The sequence below is a fragment of the Phyllopteryx taeniolatus genome, chromosome 3 (assembly GCF_024500385.1).
Source record: "Phyllopteryx taeniolatus isolate TA_2022b chromosome 3, UOR_Ptae_1.2, whole genome shotgun sequence".
Taxonomy (NCBI): domain Eukaryota; kingdom Metazoa; phylum Chordata; class Actinopteri; order Syngnathiformes; family Syngnathidae; genus Phyllopteryx; species Phyllopteryx taeniolatus.
In genome coordinates this window covers 28,735,740-28,759,312 of record NC_084504.1, presented here as the reverse complement: position 1 = coordinate 28,759,312, position 23,573 = coordinate 28,735,740, and the positions used below count along the sequence as shown (strand labels likewise).

At 46.2% G+C, this 23,573-nt stretch overlaps 1 protein-coding gene across 5 annotated transcripts in view; it reads left to right on the top strand.

Moving 5' to 3' along the window:
- pnpla7b (patatin-like phospholipase domain containing 7b) overlaps window positions 1-23,573 on the top strand; it is a 72,959-nt gene that overhangs the window by 28,771 nt on the left and 20,615 nt on the right. For all 5 annotated transcript variants that reach the window (XM_061768297.1, XM_061768295.1, XM_061768296.1 and 2 more), the window contains 12 exons: window positions 1,274-1,356; window positions 2,685-2,834; window positions 4,940-5,017; window positions 5,158-5,363; window positions 5,459-5,590; window positions 13,203-13,326; window positions 13,413-13,602; window positions 14,062-14,211; window positions 15,328-15,391; window positions 17,167-17,335; window positions 18,780-18,962; window positions 19,169-19,287. In XM_061768297.1, the coding sequence (XP_061624281.1) occupies window positions 1,274-1,356; window positions 2,685-2,834; window positions 4,940-5,017; window positions 5,158-5,363; window positions 5,459-5,590; window positions 13,203-13,326; window positions 13,413-13,602; window positions 14,062-14,211; window positions 15,328-15,391; window positions 17,167-17,335; window positions 18,780-18,962; window positions 19,169-19,287 (1,648 nt within the window). The remainder of the gene's footprint in view (window positions 1-1,273; window positions 1,357-2,684; window positions 2,835-4,939; window positions 5,018-5,157; window positions 5,364-5,458; window positions 5,591-13,202; window positions 13,327-13,412; window positions 13,603-14,061; window positions 14,212-15,327; window positions 15,392-17,166; window positions 17,336-18,779; window positions 18,963-19,168; window positions 19,288-23,573) is intronic.

Genomic DNA, 23,573 nt, shown 5'->3' with positions numbered 1-23,573 from the left:
GAGGCCTGTCAACCAGGACAACCCCACAACATCCAGAGCCTTTAGGAACTCCGGGCGAATCTCATCCATCCCTGGGGCCTTGCCACCGAGGAGCTTTTTAACCACCTCGGTGACCTCAACCCCAGAGCCTCAGAGAACCCAGACTCTGCTTCCTCATGGGAAGGCGTGTCGGTAGAATTGAGGTTTTCGAAGTATTCTCCCCACCGACTCACAACGTCCCGAGTCAAGGTCAGCGGCGCCCCACCCCCACTATACACAGTGTTGATGGTGCACTGCTCTCCTCTCCTGAGACGCCGGATGGTGGAGGGAGGCTACCCTCTCGTCCACCGGGGTGAACCCCATCGTACAGGCGCCGAGCCGGGGGGCAATAAGTATACCCACACCTGCTCGGCGCCTCTCACCGTAGGCAACTCCAGAGTGGAAGAGAGTCCAACCCCTCTCGATAGGACTGGTACCAGAGCCCAAGCTGTGCGTGGAGGCAAGTCCGACTATATCTAGTCAGAACTTCTCGACCTCACACACCAACTTGGGCTCCTTCCCTGCCAGAGAGGTGCCATTCCACATCCCTAGAGCCAGCTTCTGGCCAGCCGGGGATCGGATCGCCAAGGTCCTTGCCTTCGGCCACCGCCCAACGTGCACTGCACCTGACCCCTATGGCCTCTCCCACAGGTGGTGAGCCCATGGGAAGCAAATGTTTTCAGTCTCCGGCAAAAATGAAAGAACCGTCCTCAAACCTGTTCACATTATTTTGGAGTGGAGTGTATAACTAGTGTGTCTGTCAGTAGAGCACCTCTACCAAAGCCAACTGTTAACAAAGGTGGAAAAAAATATAGGGTAACTGAGCATGTTGCTTCCTGCTATACGGAGGATGGTGAGCAGATGGGTTTTGCCATGATTATTTTAGGGGGTGGATGGTTCCATTGGTGCCATAGTAACTCAATAGGTGAAAATCAATTACTGTATCTGCACCTTTATCCAGACCCTCAACAAAATGTAGTAGTTTATTCCTTGGCCAATGGCTATTCCTGATTACTGTTTCTGTGCCCTGTGTAATATTTACCATTTTACTGTATAATGTCAAAATGAGCACATTTAAAAAAAAAATAAAAAAAAAATCACATTTGTGGCCCGAGACTTTTCCATGTTACAGTGAATTCTTCCAGGAAAACAACTAGGAACCAACAGAAGCATTGACATGTCTGTTTGTCTAATTCTGCTGGAGAAGTGTGAGCAATTGGTTAGCTCATACAACCTGCTGCTGTTTGTTATGCAGGTGAAATGTCAATGGATCTCAACAGACTTCCGGAACGGGCTAGAAGTGCTCCTGAGGAGGCTGTGCTCGCTGGTCTTGAAAAGGTATCTCTTCTTCTTTTGTGTCTGGCAGCTTGGCTGGGCTTTAGGTTTTGCTCACCAAGAACCTGATATTCTAAAATCCCAAATAGTGAGGGTAAAATTCTCTGTTCACGCTGTTGGTGGTTATATTGCGTGTGATCTACAAAGCTTGCGATCTTTTACTAAAACACCAAATGGCGGGCACTAAATTGCATGCGCTGTTTACAACTGGTGTAAAAGCGGCGGTGGAGAAAAACAGGGTTTTGCACTTTGTTGTGATGGTTTTCACCATGGAACCACCTTATAAAAGCGATGTTTTGTTTGACTTAACTGTGCCTGATTGCGTGGATGAATGCAGGTGGATGTATCTGCCCTTCCTGCCTAAAATTGTGAGAAACATGGGACAGCACACCTAAAAACTGCTCTGGGAGCAGCCAGAGCCAATTGACACAGACCCAGACGCAAGGAAATGCAGAGTTGAATGGAGTTTTGTAATAGATGATATGGCATTATTCCTTCTTTTGATTGGCTCCAAGTCAGCTCATTCAGAAGATTCAAAATTGCATTGCTGAATAGACAATATGACACGATAATGTTCGTTTCTGGCATTTCAAAAATGTTTACGTCAGCAGAAAAGATCCATTCTGCCCCTTGCCTCCCATTTCGCCTGTGCCTCCGCGTCACAGTTATCCACAGCGTGCCGCTTTGCACCTGCTTTCAGAGGCGATATTTAAAGACACAGAATCAGCCATTGCAATTCATCTCAGGTTTGATATCGCATTCGGCGTGCTAAATGAACCAATTTGCATTTACTCCCAATACACGCAAAATGAACTGTGCGTCAATTTTGTCGGTTTGGCACCCGGTTTAGTAGATCAGCTTCCACATCTGTTTGCAACAGCAATCAAGTTTGCACCCATTTTTGAATGCATAAACCTTTAGTAAATCAGGCCCCAAGAATACCTTTATGTTATGGGCCTCTGTGTCGTGTACTGTAAAAGTACACCATTTTCTTGAGTGTTAACATAAAAAAACATTGCAAAGTGGATTCACCCATTCACAAATTTTCTAGACATTTTGTCCTCAATGGTGGGTTGGAGCCTATCCGAGCTGACTTTGGGCAAGAGGCGGGGTATACCCAAGACTGGGCACCAGTCAATTGTAGGGCATCTATAGACAAACAACCATTCATACTCTCTTTGACAACTATGGGCAATTAATTATTTAAGAGAATGGGAATGTGGGAATGAGTACCCCGAGAAAACACAGGGAGAACACACACACACACACATTTAGTAAATACCTAAATGAATATCATATTTGTTCATTCATTCAGTGTCTGTTTTTTTCAGTCTATTTTAAAGAAGACTGTGACACTGCAGCGGAGTCCTTCTGCAGTTTACCATAACAGTGAGGCTGCTGCAGGAAATGACCACCATAATAAAGTCAATGCCATTTTCCAAGCTGCCAAAAAGGACCTGCTGCAGGTCATCCAACTCCAGGTAGCCTAACTAACTAACTTTTCATGTTGTTGTTTGCAACATCTGTTTGTATATACTGTATTACTTTGTGACTGTTCAGATCCAAACTTCAAATTGAAGAATGACGGGCTCAGTAGCGTGAGTGTTTGTGATTCGTGACTAAAAGTTGAGCTGTGAGAATGATAAATGTGTAATAGCGTTCAACACTGCCAATTACAAAAAAGGTGGCTGCAAATCATATCATGGTGACTGATGATGGGGGATGCGTCGGCATCATGTCTCACTTCAACAGCTGCGTGTGTGTGTGTGTGTGCGTGCGTGTGCACACCAGGCCATACTTTATTTTTGTTTAAGGGCAACAAAATAAGTAGAAAAACAAGATTTTTAACTGAGTCATTAGGTTTTGATTTGATCTAGATTTACAGCAAGTTCAAACAAATTTTTCATTTTTACAGACAGATGATGATTTTTCTTCTTTCCATCCATCCATCCATCCATTTTCTGTCGCGCTTCTCCTCACTAGGGTCGTAGGCGTGCTGGAGCCTATCCCAGCTATCATCGGGCAAGAGGCGGGGTGCACCCTGAACTGGTTGCCAGCCAATCGCAGGGCACATACAAACAAACAACCATTCGCACTCACAGTCACACCTACGGGCAGTTTAGAGTCTTCAGTCAACCTACCATGCATGTTTTTGGGATGTGGGAAGAAAGCGGAGTGCCCGGAGAAAAGCCACGCAGGCACGGGGAGAATGTGCAAACGCCACACAGGCGGGGCCGGGGATTGAACCCTGGTCCTCAGAACTGTGAGGCATATGCTTTAAGGTCTTAATTTTTTCAGTTCCACACTGTTAGACATTCCTGTAAATTCTCCAGCTATGTACCACATACCATCCATCCATCCATTTTCTGAGCCGCTTCTCCACACGCGGACCGCGGGCGTTCTGGAGCCTAAAAAAAAGCATGTCAAAGCTTATTTAAAGTTAAAGTTCAATCCCCGAAAGCAGGCCGTGCTTTCTCAGAAGCCACAAGAAGTACATCCTCTGCTGGGCCTTTTTGAGGACGGAGTTGATGTTGATCGCCCACTTCCTGAGAGACTGTAATTCCCAGGAACTTGAAGGTCTCGACAGTTGAAACAAGGCAACTGGACAGCGTGAGGGGCAGCTGTGGCGAAGGATCCCTCCTGAAGTCCACGATCATCTCTACAGTCTTGAGCGTGTTTCCAGCTTGTGTCGGCCGCACCACAGCTCCAGCCGCTCCGCTTCATGTCGATATGCAAACTCGTCACCATCCTTGATGACTGTGGTGTCATCTGCAAACTTCAGGAGTTTGACAGTCGGGTGTGTTGAGGTGCAGTCGTTCGTGTAGAGAGAGAAGAGCAGCGGACACAACCTTGGGGCGCCCCTTTGCTGATGCTGCGTGTGGATGAGGTGGTCTCTCCCAGCCTTACCTTCTGTATCCTGCCCGTCAGGAAGCTGTAAATCCACTGGCAGATGGCAGGCGAGACGTTGAGTTGGAGAAGCTTGGAGGAAAGGAGTTCAGGGATGATGGTGTTGTACGCTGAGCTGAAGTCCACAAACAGGATCCTCGCGTAGGTCCCTGCGCTGTCCAGGTGTTCTCGGATGAAGTGCAGTCGCATGTTGACTGCATCATCCGCAGACCTGTTAGCTCGGTAGTGCTCCCAAAAACGCAGAAATTGTCAATGAAACTCACGGATGGTGCAGTACACACTTCTTTGAGCCACTGATTTAATTGACTCAGCCTCCTTAAACGTTCATCTCCAAATCGTACCATTGGGAGAGGTCCTCTTATGAAAACCTCAGCATCCAAACATTGTACTTTTGTTAGGAGATCAATGAAATCTCGCTTCAAAACAAGCTTATCAGCAGGAGAAAATGCAAACAGAGATGAAGCAAGCAAAGCGAGCAGGAAAGCGGCTAAACTGTGAAAAAGGTGTTTGAATTTTCTGTGTTAAAACTTTTTTTCTGTTGTGGTTCCTTGCGTCCCTTTGCAAAAAAATGTATTTGATCCATTCTGCTAATATCATTAGCTGTTATTTTATATGTTGAAAATTATTTATATTTCCTATGATATATAGTATTATTTTTAAAACGCTTCACCTTCCTCAGGATCCCAGTCTACTGGAGGGTAGGGTGACGTTTCGCCAGGTCAAAGCCAATTCAGTCGTGGCCCATCAAGGAGACCAGGTTTTTAGATCAAGACAAGTAGTATATAAAACAATTCATGCCATTTATCAAATACTGTATTATCAATTTTCCAACATACAAAAATCGTTTAATTCTTGGGATGTTTCTTTTCTTATTGCTTTCCTTTCCCGTACTTACAGGATGTGAGTGTGGCATTTGTCATCTCGGGTCTACTCCACGTTTACCAGCGCATGATTGACCGTGAGGAGGAGACACTGCTTTTTGTGACCCACCCAGGAGAGATGGTGGGACACCTAGCTGTGCTCACAGGAGAACCTCTTATCTTCACCACACGTGCCCACAAAGACTGCACCTTCCTCTCCATATCAAAGGCTCACTTTTATGAGTAAGGTCAAGTACACGACTTTTTTCATCTTTTCATAATTATATCAACCTTATTTTTTTCCCCTGAAGATTTTTGTTGTTGTTTTAACTTTGCAGAATAATGCGCAAGGAGCCCAGAATGGTGTTGAATGTAGCTCACACTGTTGTGAGGAGGGTGTCACCCTTTGTCAGGCAGATTGACTTCGCCTTGGACTGGATGGCTTTGGAGGCTGGCCGTGCTGTATATAGGTACTCTTGAAGACAATGAAGGACATATTAGGATTTTATTTTATTTTTTTTAGCTTTGGCTTATGTATCATGTTCACTGGTCTGTGTCACTGAAGACCAGGATTGTGTATGTAAAAGACTAGATATAGGGTGGAGTGTATTGATGCACCAAAATCTCAGCAACCTAAATGTTCCGGCCAAAAATGGCCCTAATGTACATTTTCGGTGTTAGACCGATAGACTTTCGTCACCAAAATAAAACAGGCAAAACAAGAGGTTGCTATGACGTAAGCAGAAAATGCAGCCGGTAGGCATACATGTACACTGTTTTGTAACAAAAAATATATTTTCTAGGAACAAGCAGAGCTAGTTAATCAGTTATGTCTTACTATGTCTTACTATGGCGGCTCTCATAGTAATTTATTTCGGCTTTCGGCTTTCTGCATTGGGTTCGTCAGTTTCGGTTTTTCCATTTCGACCAAGAATTTTCGTTTCAGGGCATCACGACTTGAGAGCACTGAATATCTGGAAATGGACAGAATGGGCGTATTTTTTTTTATTACATCCTAGCTGTATGGTGGAGAGGGGCTGCACCCTTTTTCTCTGGGGTCTTCCAGCCGGTCGGGCCGGGCCCGCAGGAATCTAGCCACTTACTTCACACACTGCACATTTTTATTCCTCACACTGTACATTTCGTTGCACGTTGGCCACATTCACATCTCATTCAGGGTCCCCTTGGGGGGCTGCCACGAGGTATGATGAGGCGGACGCCGGTCCCGGTCCTGGCAGATCTGTGCTGGTCTCTGGTCCGGTCGCCCCCCCGCCCCCTTCTCTGCCTGGCCAGTCGTCCTGTTTGAATGCATCATACATAGTGGGGAAAGGGGAGTGTTGGGCTGGGGAGGACACTCGGCCAGGTGTTCTCACACTCCAGCCTCCTCTCTGGGTTGCGGTAGGCGCTTGACATGACGCTATAGGTGTGTCTGCTGAATGCGCTGATTCCACATATCGTAAATAACAAGACTAAGCTGTTCTGTACATTGTGGCATGTAGGGTAGATGGATTTTCGGGGTGGAGGCATAGCTAGCTGGCTAACTGCATGCTGTAGTGGTAGAAATGAGCTCAGTAATTATAACTACAGTAAGTAATTCACAATTGTGCTGGATAGATAAATGATAGGAACAAAGGCGCTCAGTTCTTGTGCAGTGGAGAAGGGGCGACTCATGCCAGTTGCCGAAGGGCATCATCGGGCGCTGTTTTAGCCATGGCCAAAAATTCTGGAAAACTGAAATGGTGAAAAAAAGTAATGCTGTATCGCCATAAATCAGTACTACTGTACATTGTTCTTAGTCTTTGGAAATGTTTTCATCAATTATCTTGAAACATGTATCAGGTATTTTGAAACAAATCTCTGAATTCACTTGACTGGGGCTTTAAGACCCCTAGCTCACTGGCCTGGAGACTAGTTGACGACCCGATGGCGTCTCGAGTCGCCGCTAGCTACGGCGACGTCTCCATAACGTCTCCTGTAGTCTAGCCAGATCGCCAGGGAGTCGTGGTAAAATCCAACATATTGATTTCATTGGAGGGCTTTTGTTGACTCCTCTATATGCCCACCATAGAGAAAAATGTTTTCACTGTTAGACATTTCATAGGGTTTTTACAGTAACTTACTGGTGACCAGTGTTGCCACAGTTACCTTGAAAAAGTAACGGAGTTACTTTACTGATTACTTGATTTCAAAAGTAACTAAGTTAGAATAAAGTAACTTTTTAGTTACTTTTAGCAGCTGTCAAGTGGCAGTTATCTCACTTATCCACAGTACAAAAAATGGATTGGCTTAACCATACCCTTCTTCTTTTCCTTTCGGCTTGTCCCGTTAGGGGTTGCCACAGCGCGTCATCCTTTTCCATCTCCTGCATCCTCCTCTCGAACACCAACTGCCTTCACTTTGTTCTTCCTCTAGCTCTCTTGCCTGGCAGCTCCATCCTCATCATCCTTCGACCAATATACTCACTATTTCACCTCTGGACGTGTCCAAACCATCCAAGTCTGCTCTCTCTAACTTTGTCTCAAAAACATCGAACCTTGGCTGTCCCTATGATGAGCTCATTTCTAATTTTATCCAACCTGGTCACTCCGAGAGCGAACCTCAACATCTTCATTTCCGCCACCTCCAGCTCTGCTTCCTGTTTTCTCTTCAGTGCCACTGTCTCTAATCCATACATCATGGCTGGCCTCACCACTGTTTTATAAACTTTGCCCTTCATCCTAGCAGAGCCTCTTCTGTCACATAACACACCTGACACCTTCCTCCACCTGTTCCAACCTGCTTGGACCCGTTTCTTCACTTCATGACCACACTCACCATTGCTCTGGACGGTTGACCCCAAGTATTTAAAGTCGTCCACCCTTGCTATCTCTTTTCCCTGAAGCCTCACTCTTCCCCCACCACCCCTCTCATTCATGCACATATATTATCTCTTACTTCGGTGTTATGTATAATGTGATTAGTGGCTATGCCCCACAGGTAGGATGTGACCTAGAGGTGAAAGAGAAATTCTGGAAGGAGCTAGAAAAAGTAGTTCTGAGCATCCCAGACAGAGAGAGAGTCTTGATTGGTCCAGATTGTAATAGACATGTTGGTGAAGGAAATAGGGGTGATGAAGAAGTGATGGGTAAGTACGGCATCCAGGAAAGGAACTTGGAGGGACAGATGGTGGTAGACTTTGCAACAAGGATGCAAATGGCTTTAGTGAAGACTTTTTTTCCAGAAGAGGCACGAACATAGGGTGACCTACAAGAGCGGAGGTAGAAGCACGCAGGTTGATTACATCTTGTGCAGACGATGTAATCTGAAGGAGATTACCGACTGTAAGGTTGTGGTAGGGGGGAGAGTGGCTAGACAGCATAGGATGGTGGTGTGTAAGATGACTCTGGTGGTGGGGAGGAAGATTAGGAAGACAAAGGCAGAGCAGAGAATCATGTGGTGGAAGATGAGACAGGACGAGCATTGTGCAGCTTTTCGGGAAGAGGTGAGACATGCTCTCGGTGGACAGGAGGTGCTTCCAGAAGACTGGACCACTGCAGCCAAGGTGATCAGAGAGGCAGGCACGAGAGTACTTGGTGTATCTTCTGGCAGGAAAGGAGAGAAGGAGACTTGGTGGTGGAACCTCACAGTACAGGAAATCATACAAGGAAAAAGGTTAGCTAAGAGGAAGTGGGACACTGAGAGGACCGAGGAGAGGCGAAAGAAATACATTGAGATGCGACATAGGGCAAAGGTAGAGGTGGCAAAGGCCAAACAAGAGGCATATGATGACATGTATGCCAGGTTGGACACTAAAGAAGGAGAAAAGGATCTATACAGGTTGACCAGACAGAGGGATAGAGATGGGAAGGATGTGCAGCAGGTTAGGGCGATTAAGGATAGAGATGGAAATATGTTGACTGGTGCCAGTAGTGTGCTAGCTAGATGGAAAGAATACTTCGAGGAGTTGATGAATGAGGAAAATGAGAGAGAAGGGAGAGTACAAGAGGCAAGTGTGGTGGACCAGGAAGTGGCAATGATTAGTAAGGGGCAAGTTAGAAAGGCATTAAAGAGGATGAAAAATGGAAAGGCAGTTGCTCCTGATGACATTCCTGTGGAGGTATGGAAGCATCTAGGAGAGGTGGCTGAGGAGTTTTTGACCAGCCTGTTCAATAGAATTCTAGCGGGTGAGAAGATGCCTGAGGATTGGAGGAAAAGTGTGCTGGTACCCATTTTTTAAGAACAAGGGTGATGTGCAGAGCTGTGGGAACTATAGAGAAATAAAGTTGATGAGCCACACAATGAAGTTGTGGGAAAGAGTAGTGGAGGCTAGACTCAGGACAGAAGTGAGTATTTGTGAGCAACAGTATGGTTTTATGCCTAGAAAGAGTACCACAGATGCATTATTTGCCTTGAGGATGTTGATGGAAAAGTAGAGAGAAGCTCAGAAGGAGCTACATTATGTCTTTGTAGATCTAGAGAAAGCCTATGACAGAGTACCCAGAGAGGAACTGTGGTACTGCATGCGGAAGTCTGGAGTGGCAGAGAAGTACGTTAGAATAATACAGGACATGTACGAGGGCAGCAGAACTGCGATGAGGTGTGCTGTAGGTGTGACAGACGAATTTAAGGTGGAAGTGGGACTGCATCAGGGATCAGCCCTGAGCCCCTTCGTGTTTGCAGTGGTGATGGAAAGGCTGACAGATGAGGTTAGACTGGAATCCTCGTGGACCATGATGTTTGCAGATCACATTGTGATCTGCAGTGAAAGCAGGGAGCAGCTGGAGGAACAGTTATAAAGATGGAGGCATGCACTGGAAAGAAGAGGAATGAAGATTAGACGAAGTAAAACAGAATATATGTGCATGAATGAGAGGGGTGGTGGGGGAAGACTGAGGCTGCAGGGAGAAGAGATAGCAAGGGTGGAGGACTTTAGATACTTGGGGTCAACCGTCCAGAGCAATGGTGAGTGTGGTCAGGAAGTGAAGAAACGGGTCCAAGCAGGTTGGAACGGTGGCGGCAGGTGTCAGGTGTGTTATGTGACAGAAGAGTCTCTGCTAGAATGAAGGGCAAAGTTTATAAAACAGTGGTGAGGCCAGCCATGATGTACGGATTAGAGACAGTGGCATTGAAGAGACAACAGGAAGCAGAGCACATGAAGATGTTGAGGTTCGCTCTTGGAGTGACCAGGTTGGATAAAATTAGAAATGAGGTCATCAGAGGGACAGCCGAGGTTCGATGTTTTGGAGACAAAGTTAGAGAGAGCAGACTTCGATGGTTTGGACACGTCCAGAGGAGAAATAGTGAGTATATTGGTAGAAGGATGATGAGGATGGAGCTGCCAGGCAAGAAAGCTAGAGTTGCCCCCCCTCCCTGCCCCCCACCCCCCCTGATCACAACCCTAGCGGTGTTCTGTTATTGGACTTCTGTGCTCATCATGGATTGTGCTCATCAGAGTGTCTATATGTGCACTTGGCACCAGGACAACCTAGGCCGCAGTTTGATGATCGACTTTGTGGTCGTGTCATCGGATTTGCGGCTCCTGAGGCAGCTGATGGGTACTGGCTGGCCAAGCGGAATGCAGCTTTGGTGGTTGCTGAGGAAAAAACTCTGACGTGGGAAGAGTTTGGTGAGGCCATGGAGAACAATTTCTGAACGGCTTCGAGGAAATTCTGGTCCACCATCCGGCGTCTCAGGAGGGGGAAGCAGTGCACCATTAACACCGTGTATTGTGGGGGTGGGGCACTGCTGACCTCGACTCGGGACGTTGTGAGTCGGTGGGGAGAATACTTCGAAGAACTCCTCAATTTCACCGACACGCCTTCCCATGAGGAAGCAGAGTCTGGGGTCTCTGAGGCGGACTATCTCTGTTGTTGAGGTCACAGAGGTGGTTAAAAAGCTCCTTGGTGGCAAGGTCCCGGGGGTGGATGAGATTCGCCCGGAGTTCCTAAAGGCTCTGGATGTTGTGGGGCTGTCCTGGTTGACACGCCTCTGCAACATCGCGTGGACATCGGGGACAGTGCCTCTGGATTGGCAGACTGGGGTGGTGGTCCCCCTTTAAAAAGGGGGACCGGAGGGTGTTTTCCAACTACAGAGGGATCACACTCCTCAGTCTTCCATGTAAGGTCTATTCAGGTTTTCGTCCTGGCCGTGGAACAGTGGACCAGCTTTTCACTCTCGGCAGGGTCCTCGAGGGGGCATGGTAGTTCACCTAAACAGTCTAAATGTGTTTTGTGGACTTGGTGAAGGCGTTCGACCATGTCCCTCGGGGAGTTCTGTGGGGGGTGCTTTGGGAGTATTGGGTGCCGAACCCCCTTATACGGGCTGTTCGGTCCCTGTATGACCAGTGTCAGAGTTTGGTCCGCATTGCCGGCACTAAGTCAGACTCGTTTCCGGTGAGGATTGGACTGCGCCAAGGCTGCCCTTTGTCACCAATTCTGTTCATAAGTTTTATGGACAGAATATTTAGGCGCAGCCAAGGCATAGAGGGGGTCCAGTTTGGTGGCCTCAGTATTGCATCTCTGCTTTTTGCAGATGATGTGGTTCTGTTGGCTTCATCGAGCTGTGATCTCCAACTCTCACTGAAGCGGTTTGCAGCCAAGTGTGAACCAGCTGGAATGAGAATCAGCACCTCCAAATTTGAGACCATGGTCCTCAGTCAGAAAAGGGTGGCGTGCCCTCTCTGGCTCGGGGATGAGATCCGGTCCCAAGTGGAGGAGTTCAAGTATCTTGGGGTCTTGTTCACGAGTGAGGGAAGAATGGAACGGGAGATCGACAGGCGGATCGGTGCAGCATCTGCAGTGTTGCAGACTTTGTATCGGTCCGTTGTGGTGAAGAAGGAGCTCTGCTGGAAGGCGAAGCTCTCGATGTATTGGTCGATCTACGTTCCTACCCTCACCTATGGTCACGAGCTGTGGGTCGTGACCGAAAGAACAAGATCCCGGGATGACTCAGGACATGCTGGAGAGACTATGTCTCGGCTGGCCTGGGAACGCCTCGGGATCCTCTCGGAAAAGCTGGAGGTAGTGGCTGGGGACAGGGAAGTCTGTGCTTCCCTGCTGAGGCTGCTGCCCTCGCGACCCGACCTCAGATGAGCGGAAGAAAATGGATGGATGGATGGACTACTGCTCAAAAGTTTTAGAGCATCCCAATTTTCCCAGCTTTTTAAAAATTGAAATGTATGCAGCTGCTTGTTATTTCATACATTTCATACAAAAAAGGAAAGCACAGAACAAGTAAACTATTCAAGTTACAAAAGAAATAATGGAATTAATCTACAAACTGAAAAATTCTAGACAGATCTTAAAATATCCAGGGATTGTTTCACTTGGAGTCACTGATGGTGTAGCGGTACACTCGCCTGACTTTGGTCCGGGCAGCGTGGGTTCAGTTCCCACTCAGTGACGGTGTGAATGTGAGTGCAAATGGTTGTCCCTGTCTATATGTGCCCTGCGACTGCCTGGCGACCAGTTCAGGGTGTAGTCCGCCTTTCGCCCAAAGTTAGCTGGGATAGGCTCCAGCGTCCCGCGACCCTAACCAGGATAAGCGGTGTTGAAAATGGATGGATGGATGGATGTTTCACTTGGTCAGAGCAAAATCCAATGGAATTTCCTTCCATTCATTCTCAATACCTCAATACCAATCATATCCTGTTCAGGGTGGCGCGCCACAGGAGCCTAACCCAGCTGACTTCGTGCGAAAGGCATACTACACCCCAAACAGTTAGCCAGTTAGTCGCAGGGCACTACTGTCGGCACGGACAACTATTCGCACTCACATTCACACCGTCACTGAGTGGGAACTGAACCCACGCTGCCTGCACCAAAGTCAGGCGAATGTACCACAACACCATCAGTGACTTCCAATGGAAATTGGCTTTCGAAAAAAAACTACGATACATGTTGCGATCAATACATGCGCTTTTGAGTTGCGCTGGGGTGTCACAAATAGGTTTTCCAAAACCTTTTGCTAAAACAGATTTTAAAATAGCAATATTTGATAATATAGGTGGAGAATATTGCATTAGTAACTCTCTTTATGTTGATACTCATAAATACAAATGTAATAGTGCATACCTGTAAATTATTGTTTTTTGATTGGATACAGACAGGGAGACAAGTCCGATAGCACCTTTATTGTCCTCAGTGGCCGCCTGCGCTCTGTCATTGCAAAGGATGATGGGAAGAAGGAACTTGCAGGAGAGTATGGTCGCGGGGACCTAATTGGCGTGGTAAGTGTTAAAAAATGTTCCATCCTTGGATTGCTTAGGAATTGAAGTTAATAATGACAAGTCGACATTAAATGTGAATTATCTAGGTTGAGGCCTTGACCCACATGAACCGAGCCACCACGGTCCACGCTGTGAGGGACTCTGAGCTGGCCAAATTGCCTGAAGGAGCTCTCAACTCAATTAAAAGGAGGTATCCTCAAGTCGTCACAAGGCTGATTCATTTGCTGGGACAGAAGATCTTGGGCAATATGCAGCAGGTCAATGGACCTTTGACTGGTATGTATTGTAAATTCTGTATCACTTTTTAAACTTGACAGAAATAAAAAAATGTGCCTCGTCAAGGAGAGTGATGTGGCTGTGATATGAAATCATTTACGATATAGAGGCTAATGTTGATCTGCAGTTGTAGAATATGTATGAATTCGTGGGAAAAGAGACCCTAAGCAGAAGACCTTGAAGAGAAATTAAAGTTTTACAAACTTTATAAAGAAGATGCTTACACATAGACCAGCAGTACACTCATACAGGATGACATGCACATTGACTGTCAAATGTCAGATTGAGGGGACTGGACACAAACAACCACCCAAAGCAGTTTATGTTTCGGTGCATTGCTTGAGAATTCTATGGCAGTGCCCAAAAAACAAACTAGTTATTCATGGCCTAGATTTAGATACTTTATACCGCAATGTACGTTTTTGCCATTCATAAGAGAAATCCCCATTTGACTTCTAGCTCGAAGTCTGGCCCTCCACACCCCCAACAATAAGTGGGATGCTGGGAATCCTGTCTCCAACCTGTCCACTGTGGCTATTCTGCCTGTGTCTGATGAGATTCCTCTCATGGCCTTCACCTTGGAGCTGCAACATGCACTGAGTGGTATCGGTATGATCCGCTATGTATTATTTTTTCTTTTAAAGCCATTGCTCTGCACAGACTGATACACAGACTGTGTTTAACAAAACTTAGTTACTATATACAGTGGAACCTCGATATAACAGACTAATAAGGATGGGGGGACGTCCGTTATAGCTGATTGTCCGTTACATTTTTTTTTTGTGGCCATAGGCACCCATATTACTATACAGTAAAAAATTTATGTTTTGTTGTTGTTTTTTTTCGTGGTCTAAAATACCCAGCACAGTACAAAGTTATTGTAAATAAATATAAAAAAGCCTGAAAATGTTAAAAAAAAAATTACCATCCAGTGATTTTGGTCATGGTGACGTACAGTTGACGTGCAGTACTCATCATAGGTGAGTAGCTTTCATGAGCTGCGAGGAATTGCGCCACAGCGCCAGTCAACAACAGCGGTCAATTCTAGACCTAAACGCCAGTTTAAGTGACATTTGGAAACAGTTTTTGAACACATTGTTCCGTCCCGAAGGTCCATTTTATCCGATACCCATTATATCACAGTCCGTTATATTGAGGTTACACTGTAGACACTTCTGCTTTTCCACATTTTATAAAACTGTAGGTAGTGTGAAATTTGGCTGAGACTTGAAAAGACATTTTATCGCTGATGGCACGGAGATGCAACAGAAGATGAAACAACAACAGTAGTTGTAATGACATTTAGAGCCATTACAATTGCCATTTTTGCATACTGATTTCAAATTCCCGTTGTGGACAATTTTGACAATTTATTGATAGGTATCAGTGTTTTAAACATCCTTATACGCTATAAAACCTATAAATGTGCAATAATACAATTCCAATAGTAAAAAAAATAAATAGTATGATAACCTATAATTAATTTCAACATAGAGGAAAATGAGGCAAAAAGTTTCTCTCTATTATGTTTGAATAACTATCGTACCACAATAAAATGTATGTGATTAAAGTTCTGTACATTTCAATAACCAAAACAAAATACAGCCCAACAACCTATTGTGAAATTTGGGCTTCTCTGCTCATACTGCTGCAACCACAACCTCCATGTTTGGAAGAAAATGGATGGCGTTTTAAACCTGTATTATCTATCCTTGTTTTTTATAGGGCCGACACTACTCCTGACAAGTGACATCATTAAACAGCGCCTGGGCTCCTCTGCTTTGGACAGGTACAACACATAAAGCTAACAATTAAATTAGTAGGTTTAGTAGCATGTTGGCTTCTACAGGAAAGCGACAAACAATGCAGTTGGTAATATGAGTAAACAGTGAAATGTAAAGGGACCGAAATTGTGAGGAGGTGAGGGAAGCTTGCTGTTTCCTGCCTGCCACTAGTTTAGTCCTAGAGCAGCATCACTATGGGCATACCTCCAGTGGCATGCAAAGGCCAGGGGGGTGGCGGAGTCAGTCAGTCAGTCCGTCCGTCCGTCCATCCATCCATCCATCCATCCATCCATCCATTTTCTTACGCTTATCTGAGGTCGGCTCACGGGTGCAGTAGCTTTTAGCAGGGAAACCCAGACTTCCGTGGAGACCCCAAGGCATTCCCAGGCCAGCCGGGAAAAATAGTCTCTTCAGCGTGTCCTGGGTTGTCCCCGTCTCCTCCTGGTGGGACATGCCTGGAACACTTGACCAGGGAGGCATCCACGAGGGTTCCCAATCAGATGCCTGAGCCACCTCATTTGGCTACTCTCAATGTGGAGGAGCAATGGCTCAACTCTGAGCCCCTCCCAGATGACCGAGCTTCTCACCCTATGACTGAGCTTCTCACCCTATCTCTAGGGGAGAGCCAGGACACCCTGCGGAGGAAACTCATTTCGCCCGGATCTTTCCTGGATCTTGTTCTTTCGGTCACGACCCACAGCTCGTGACCATAGGTGAGGGTAGGAACATAGATCGACCGGTAAATTGAGAGCTTCGCCTTTCGGCTTAGCTCCTTCTTCACCACAACGGACCGATACAAAGTCCGCATCACTGCAGACGCTGCACCGATCCGCCTGTCGATCTCCCGTTCCATTCTTCCCTCACTCGTGAACAAGACTTCACGATACTTGAACTCCTTCACTTGTGACAGGATCTCAAGGACTCCAAAAAGAGTGGGTACTCTGAACTGCTGTTTGGTTCATAGACGCAAACAACAGTCAGAACTTGTCCCTCCACCCAAAGGCGGAGGGAGGCTACTCCAATGTACAGGTACAGAGCTGGGGGGCAATAAGTATACCCACACCTGCTCGGGGTCTCTCACCGTGGGCAACTCCAGAGTGGAAGAGAGTCCAACCCCTTTTGAGAGGACTGGTACCAGAGCCCAAGCCGTGTGTGGAGGCGAGCCCGACTATGTCTAGTCGGAACGTCTCAAACTCACACAACAGCTTAGGGTCCTTCCCTGCCAGAGAGGTGACATTCTACGTCCCTCGAGAGAGCTTCTGTAGTCGGGCATCGGACTGCCAAGGTCCCTGCCTTCCGCCACGGCCCAGCTCACACTGCACCGGACCCCTATGGCCCCTCCTACAGGTGGTGAGCCCATGGGAAGGGTGCCCCACCTCGAGTCCTGGCTCCAGAGGGGGTCCCCGGTGACCCGTGTCTGGTCAAGGGAAAACGTGATTCCATCAATTTACTCATCATAGGGGTCTTTTAACCATGCTTTGTCTGGTCCCTCACCAAGGACCTGTTTGCCATGGGTGACCCTGCCAGGGGCATAAAGCCCCAGACAATTGGGACACACAAACCCCTACACCACGATCAGGTGACGGCTCAAGGAGGGGGCGGTGGCGGACTGAATGTGGAAAAGCAATAATCCACGGTTTCTATCATTAATTTTTCCGTATGTCAGAAAACACACTCTGGACAGTTGTCTTGTGTCGGAATTAAATCTGATAGAAGACAAGAGATTCCATCACTTTAAAAGCAATAAACATACTGTAAGTTTTGTTCCTTTTCTTTCAAGTGTCCACGAGTACCGTCTGTCCAGCTGGCTCGGCCAGCAGGAAGACATCCACCGCATTGTCCTCTATCAATCTGACTGCGGTCTTACTCCGTGGACGCAGCGCTGCATCCGCCAGGCTGATTGCATCATTATTGTGGGGCTAGGTGAACAGGAGCCCACAGTGGGAGAGGTCTGTTAATTCACTCATACAGTCTCAATGTGTTTGTCTTCATGCTGCAGTTATACATGTTTTTTGTTGTACTGTGCATGTCTGACCTTGTTTTTTCTCCTAGAATTGAAAAAACTGCATATATCAATATTGTTCTACAACCCCAATTCCAATGAAGTTGGGACGTTTATGTTAAACATAAACATATGTCATGACCCTGTCCCAGCTTTTTTGGAACGTGTTCCAGCCATAAAATTCCAAGTTAATGATTATTTGCTAAAAACAATAAAGTTTGTCAGTTTGAACATTAAATATCTTGTCTTTGTAGTGTATTCAATTAAATATAGGTTGAACATGATTTGCAAATAATTGTATGCTGTTTTTTATTTATGTTTAACACAACGTCCCAACTACATTGGAATTGGGGTTGTATTACTGTTTCAGTTGACGGTGTGTCGACCCCCTCACTGATTAGCAGTAGAACTGAAAATTGTATTCTGTTTTGACCTTTGACACCAGATACCACTAACATATTGGTTCGATTCTCATCTTTTTTTAACGATCTTTTTCACAATATAGTAGGTTTTCCATATTCATTGTACACGTAATCTTTATTTGTTATTTCTGTTCTGACTTCTTAGCTATGTTATATAATCTAATTAAAAATCATTTATGTTAAAAACGTTAAACTATAGGCGGCACGGTGGCCGACTGGTTAGAGCGTCAGCCTCACAGTTCTGAGGTGCGGGGTTCAATCCCCGTCCCCGCCTGTGTGGAGTTTGCATGTTCTCCCCGTGCCTGCGTGGGTTTTCTCCGGGCACTCCGGTTTCCTCCCACATCCCAAAAACATGCATTAATTGGAGACTCTAAATTGCCCGTAGGCATGACTGTGAGTGCGAATGGTTGTTAGTTTCTATGTGCCCTGCGATTGGCTGGCAACCAGTTCAGGGTGTACCCCGCCTCCTGCCCGATGACAGCTGGGATAGGCTCCAAGCACGCCCGCGACCCTAGTGAGGAGAAGCGGCTCAGAAAATGGATGGATGGATGGACGTTAAACTATATACATCCATCCATCCATCCATTTTCTCTACCGCTTATCCTCACTAGGGTCGCGGGTATGCTGGAGCATATCCCAGCTAACGGGCAGGAGGCGGGGTACACCCTGAATTGTTCACCAGCCAATGCCACCAGGGCACATAGAAACAAACAATCATTCGCACTCACATTCATACCTTTGGACGATTTAGAGTCTTCAGTTAACCTACCATGCATGTTTTGGGATGTGGGAAGCAACCGGAGTACCCGGCGAAAACTCACGCAGGGACGGGGAGAACATACAAACTCCACACAGGCGAGGCCGGATTTGAACCCAGGTCCTCAGAACTGTGCGTTAGATGTGCTAACCAGTCGTCCACTGTGCCAACTATATATACACACACACAATGCTTGTCTTATCTCCCTGTAGTTGGAACGAATGTTGGAGAGCAGTGCTGTTCGAGCCCAGAAACAATTAGTGTTGCTGCACAGGGAGGATGGTCCTCCACCCAAAGGCACAGCTGAGTGGCTGAACATGCGGAGTTGGATCACCAGACACCATCACTTGTCCTGTCCTCGCAGAGTGTTCTCTCGGAGGAGTTTGCCTAAATTGGTACCTCAAGTGCACAACCACAACCCTACACCAACACTGATAGAAAGACTCGGCTATTAACCCTTGAGTTTAATTGATTAATGATTAGTTAACCCTTTGCTCATTTAGCTTTTTAAAAAAAGGGATTTGCTGCACTTCCCATGGTTCATCTGTCTATTTGTGAGCGTGTATTGTTTGAGTGTTTTCTGTTTTGTTTGTGACCATAGAGAGAACTGTACCAACGTGTGTTTGAAAAGTGTCCAGATCGTCACTCTGACTTCTCCCGCCTGGCCAGGATTCTAACAGGAAACAGCATCGCCGTTGTACTAGGTGGTGGAGGTGCCAGGTATTGTGGCTTTAAGATAATCATTATGCAAACACTCCGTTATGGAAAGATATATGCATAGTTAGTACGGTTGCAACAAAACACAAAATTTATGGTTCTGTTCGATATTTTAGTCTCACGGTTCGATATTTGTTTCAATACAAAAATTTTCATGCCTTTTTTAAATTTGTAAGTTTATTGAAGTCACCAGCATTTGTTTCAACTCAAAAGTACAGTTTTTGAATTAAATGGATCTGGTCCAGCTATCCCTGCCTCATGTTCTGATGTGCATACTTGCAGGTTAAAACCATATAAAACAAAAACAGTAACTTGTAGTAATGATAACAAAATAATGCATCTGTGCCTAGCGACTGACTGGCGACCAGTCCAGGGTGTTGTCCGCCTTTCACCCAAAATCAGCTGGGATCAGCTCCAGCTCCCGGTGACCCTGAACAGGATTAGTGGTACAGATAATCGATGGATGGATAAATGGATCTGATAAATCACTTATCTTCTGTGGTGCATTCTTAGCAGTAGAGTGTATCTTAAACAGAAGTAACTCCCTAAATATATTTTGAAGCATAATCTTTAATATTTTAATGCAGCCCTATGGGGGGCACAAGTCAGTGCAAACTGTAGGCCGGTCCCAAGCCCGGATAAATGCAGAGGGTTGCGTCAGGAAGGGCATCCGGCTTAAAACTTTGCCAAACAAATATGAGCGTTCATCCAAAGAATTCCATATCGGATCGGTCGTGGCCCGGGTTAACAACGTCCGCCACCGGCGCCGTCAACCTGCAGGGCGCCATTGGAAATTCAGCTACTGTGGGTCGAAGTCAAAGAAGAAGAAGAGGTGGAAAGCGGGTTCTTCGGCAGAAAGAGAAGAGGAAAGCACAGAGCCTAGAACTGAATGTGGGGACTTTGAATGTTGGGACTATGACAGGAAAATCTCGGGAGTTGGTTGACATGATGATTGGGAGAAAGGTTGATATATTGTGTGTCCAGGAGACCAGGTGGAAAGGCAGTAAGGCTAGAAGTTTAGGGGCAGGGTTTATATTATTTTACCATGGTGTAGATGGGAAGAGAAATGGAGTCAGGGTTATTTTAAAAGAAGAGTTGGCTAAGAATGTCTTGGAGGTGAAAAGAGTAGCAGATCGAGTGATGAGGCTGAAACTTGAAATTGAGGGTGTAATGTGATTAGTGGCTATGCCCCACAGGTAGGATGTGACCTAGAGGTGAAAGATAAATTCTGGAAGGAACTAGACGAAGTAGTTCTGAGCATCCCAGACAGAGAGAGAGTTGTAATTGGTGCAGATTGTAATGGACATGTTGGTGAAGGAAACTGGGGTGATGAAGAAGTGATGGGTAAGTACGGCATCCAGGAAAGGAACTTGGAGGGACAGATGGTGGTAGACTTTGCAACAAGGATGCAAATGGCTGTAGTGAACACTTTTTTCCAGAAGAGGCACGAACATAGGGTGACCTACAAGAGCAGAGGTAGAAGCACGCAGGCGGATTACATCTTGTGCAGACGATGTAATCTGAAGGAGGTTAACAACTGTAAGGTACTGGTAGGGGAGAGTGTGGCTAGACAGCATAGGATGGTGGTGTGTAAGATGACTCTGGTGGTGGGGAGGAATATTAGGAAGACAAAGGCAGAGAAGAGAACCATGTGGTGGAAGCTGAGACAGGACGAGTGTTGTGCAGCTTTTCGGGAAGAGGTGAGACAGGCGGACGGGAGGAGCTTCTAGAAGACTGGACCACCGCAGCCAAAGTGATCAGAGAGGCAGGCAGGAGAGTACTTGGTGTATCTTCTGGCAGGAAAGGAGAGAAGGAGACTTGGTGGTGGAACCTAACAGTACAGGAAATCATACAAGGAAAAAGGTTGGCTAAGAAGTGGTACACTGAGAGGACCGAGGAGAGGCGAAAGGAATACATTGAGATGCGACACAGGGCAAAAGTAGAGGTGGCAAAGGCCAAACAAGAGGCATATGATGACATGTATGGCAAGGTTGGACACTAAAGAAAGAGAAAAGGATCTATACAGGCTGGCCAGACAGAGGGATAGAGATGGGAAGGATGTGCAGCATGTTAGGGTGATTAAGAATAGAGATGGAAATATGTTGACTGGTGCCAGCAGTGTGCTAGGTAGATGGAAAGAATACTTTGAGGAGTTGATGAATGAAGAAAATGAGAGAGAAGGGAGAGTAGAAGAGTGTGGTGGACCAGGAAGTGGCAATGATTAATAAGGGGGAAGTTAGAAAGGCATTAAAGAGGATGAAAAATGGAAAGGCAGTTGGTCCTGATGACATTCCTGTGGAGGTATGGAAGCATCTAGGAGAGGTGGCTGTGGAGTTTTTGACCAGCTTGTTCAATAGAATTCTAGTGCATGAGAAGATGCCTGAGGAATGGAGGAAAAGTGTACTGGTGCCCATTTTTAAGAACAAAGGTGATGTGCAGAGCTGTCGGAACTATAGAGGAATAAAGTTGATGAGCCACACAATGAAGTTATAGGAAACCGTAGTGGAGGCTAGACTCAGGACAGAAGTGAGTATTTGCGAGCAACAGTATGGTTTCATGCCTAGAAAGAGTACCACAGATGCAATTTTTGCCTTGAGGATGTTGATGGAAAAGTACAGAGAAGGTCAGAAGGAGCTACATTGTGTCTTTGTAGATCTAGAGAAAGCCTATGACAGAGTACCTAGAGAGGAACTGTGGTACTGCATTCGGAAGTCTGGAGTGGCAGAGAAGTATGTTAGAATAATACAGGACATGTACGAGGGCAGCAGAACAGCGGTGAGGTTAGCTGTAGGTGTGACAGACAAATTTAAGGTGGAGGTGGGACTGCATCAGGGATCAGCCCTGAGCCCCTTCCTGTTTGCAGTGGTGATGGAAAGGCTGACAGATGAGGTTAGACTGGAACTAGGGCACGTTTTATTTGTGTATCACTCCTCTATCCAATGATATTGTCTATTTTGATATCAAGGTATTTTGAAAATTTTAGTAACATACCTATATACAGTTTTACTTGTGCAGGCTGCGTGGTGGATTGATAATCACTCAATCACAAGACCGACACAACCATTCACATTCACAGCTACGGCTTTTTCTCTCTTGATTTTGACTCAGTGCTATTTCAGTTTGTCATAAATGCATTCTATAACACCGAACAGCTGCTCATAAAACGGTTGAGCCGTCAGTGGCATTAAAGACAAATAAAATATATAGTATGTATAGAGAAGTCATACGCTCTACGGCAAAAGTATTGGAACAATGAAGCCAAATCCTTTATTTTTGGTGTAGACTCAGAAACAAAATAGAAGATCGCATGTTTTGTTTGAACCCACCAATTATTTTATTTTTATTACTATATTATTGGAACTTGTGACTACCACGGGTGGTTTGTTGTTCAGATGTGTCCTGTTATATTGATCATTCAAACAATAAATAAAGATGAGTGTTCCCCTCAGTTTCTGACTTGGGTTTTTCCACTGAATCCCCGTGGACCATGATGTTTGAAGATGACATTGTGATCTGCAGTGAAAGCAGGGAGCAGGTGGAGGAACCGATAGAAAGAAGATTGAAGATTAGCCGAAGTAAGACAGAATATATGTGCATGAATGAAAGGGGTGGTTGGGGAAGATTTAGGCTACAGGGAGAAGAGATAGCAAGGGTGGAGGACTTTAAATACTTGGGGTCAACCGTCCAGAGCAATGGTGAGTGTGGTCAGGAAGTGAAGAAACTGGTCCAAGCAGGTTGGAACGGGTGGAGGAAGGTTTCAGGTGTGTTATGTGACAGAAGAGTCTCTGCTAGAATGAAGGGCAAAGTTTATAAAACAGTGGTGAGGCCAGCCATGATGTACGGATTGGAGACAGTGGCACTGAAGAGACAACAGGAAGCAGAGCTGGAGGTGGCGGAAATGAAGATGTTGAGGTTCGCTCTCGGAGTGACCAGGTTGGATAAAATTAGAAATGAGCTCATCATAGGGACAGCCAAGGTTCGATGTTTTTGAGACAAAGTTAGAGAGAGCAGACTTCGTGGGTCCCCCTTCCCATGGGCTCACCACCTGTGGGAGGGGCCATAGGGGTCGGGTGCAATGCGAGCTGGGCAGTGGCCGAGGGCGGGGACCTTGGCGATCCGATCCCCGGCTACAGAAGCCGACTCTAGGGATGTGGAATGTCACCTCTCTGGCAGGGAAGGAGCCCGAGCTGGTGTGTGAGGTCGAGAAGTTCCGACTAGATATAGTCGGACTCACCTCCACGTACAGCTTGGGCTCTGGTACCAGTCCTCTCGAGAGGGGTTGGATTCTC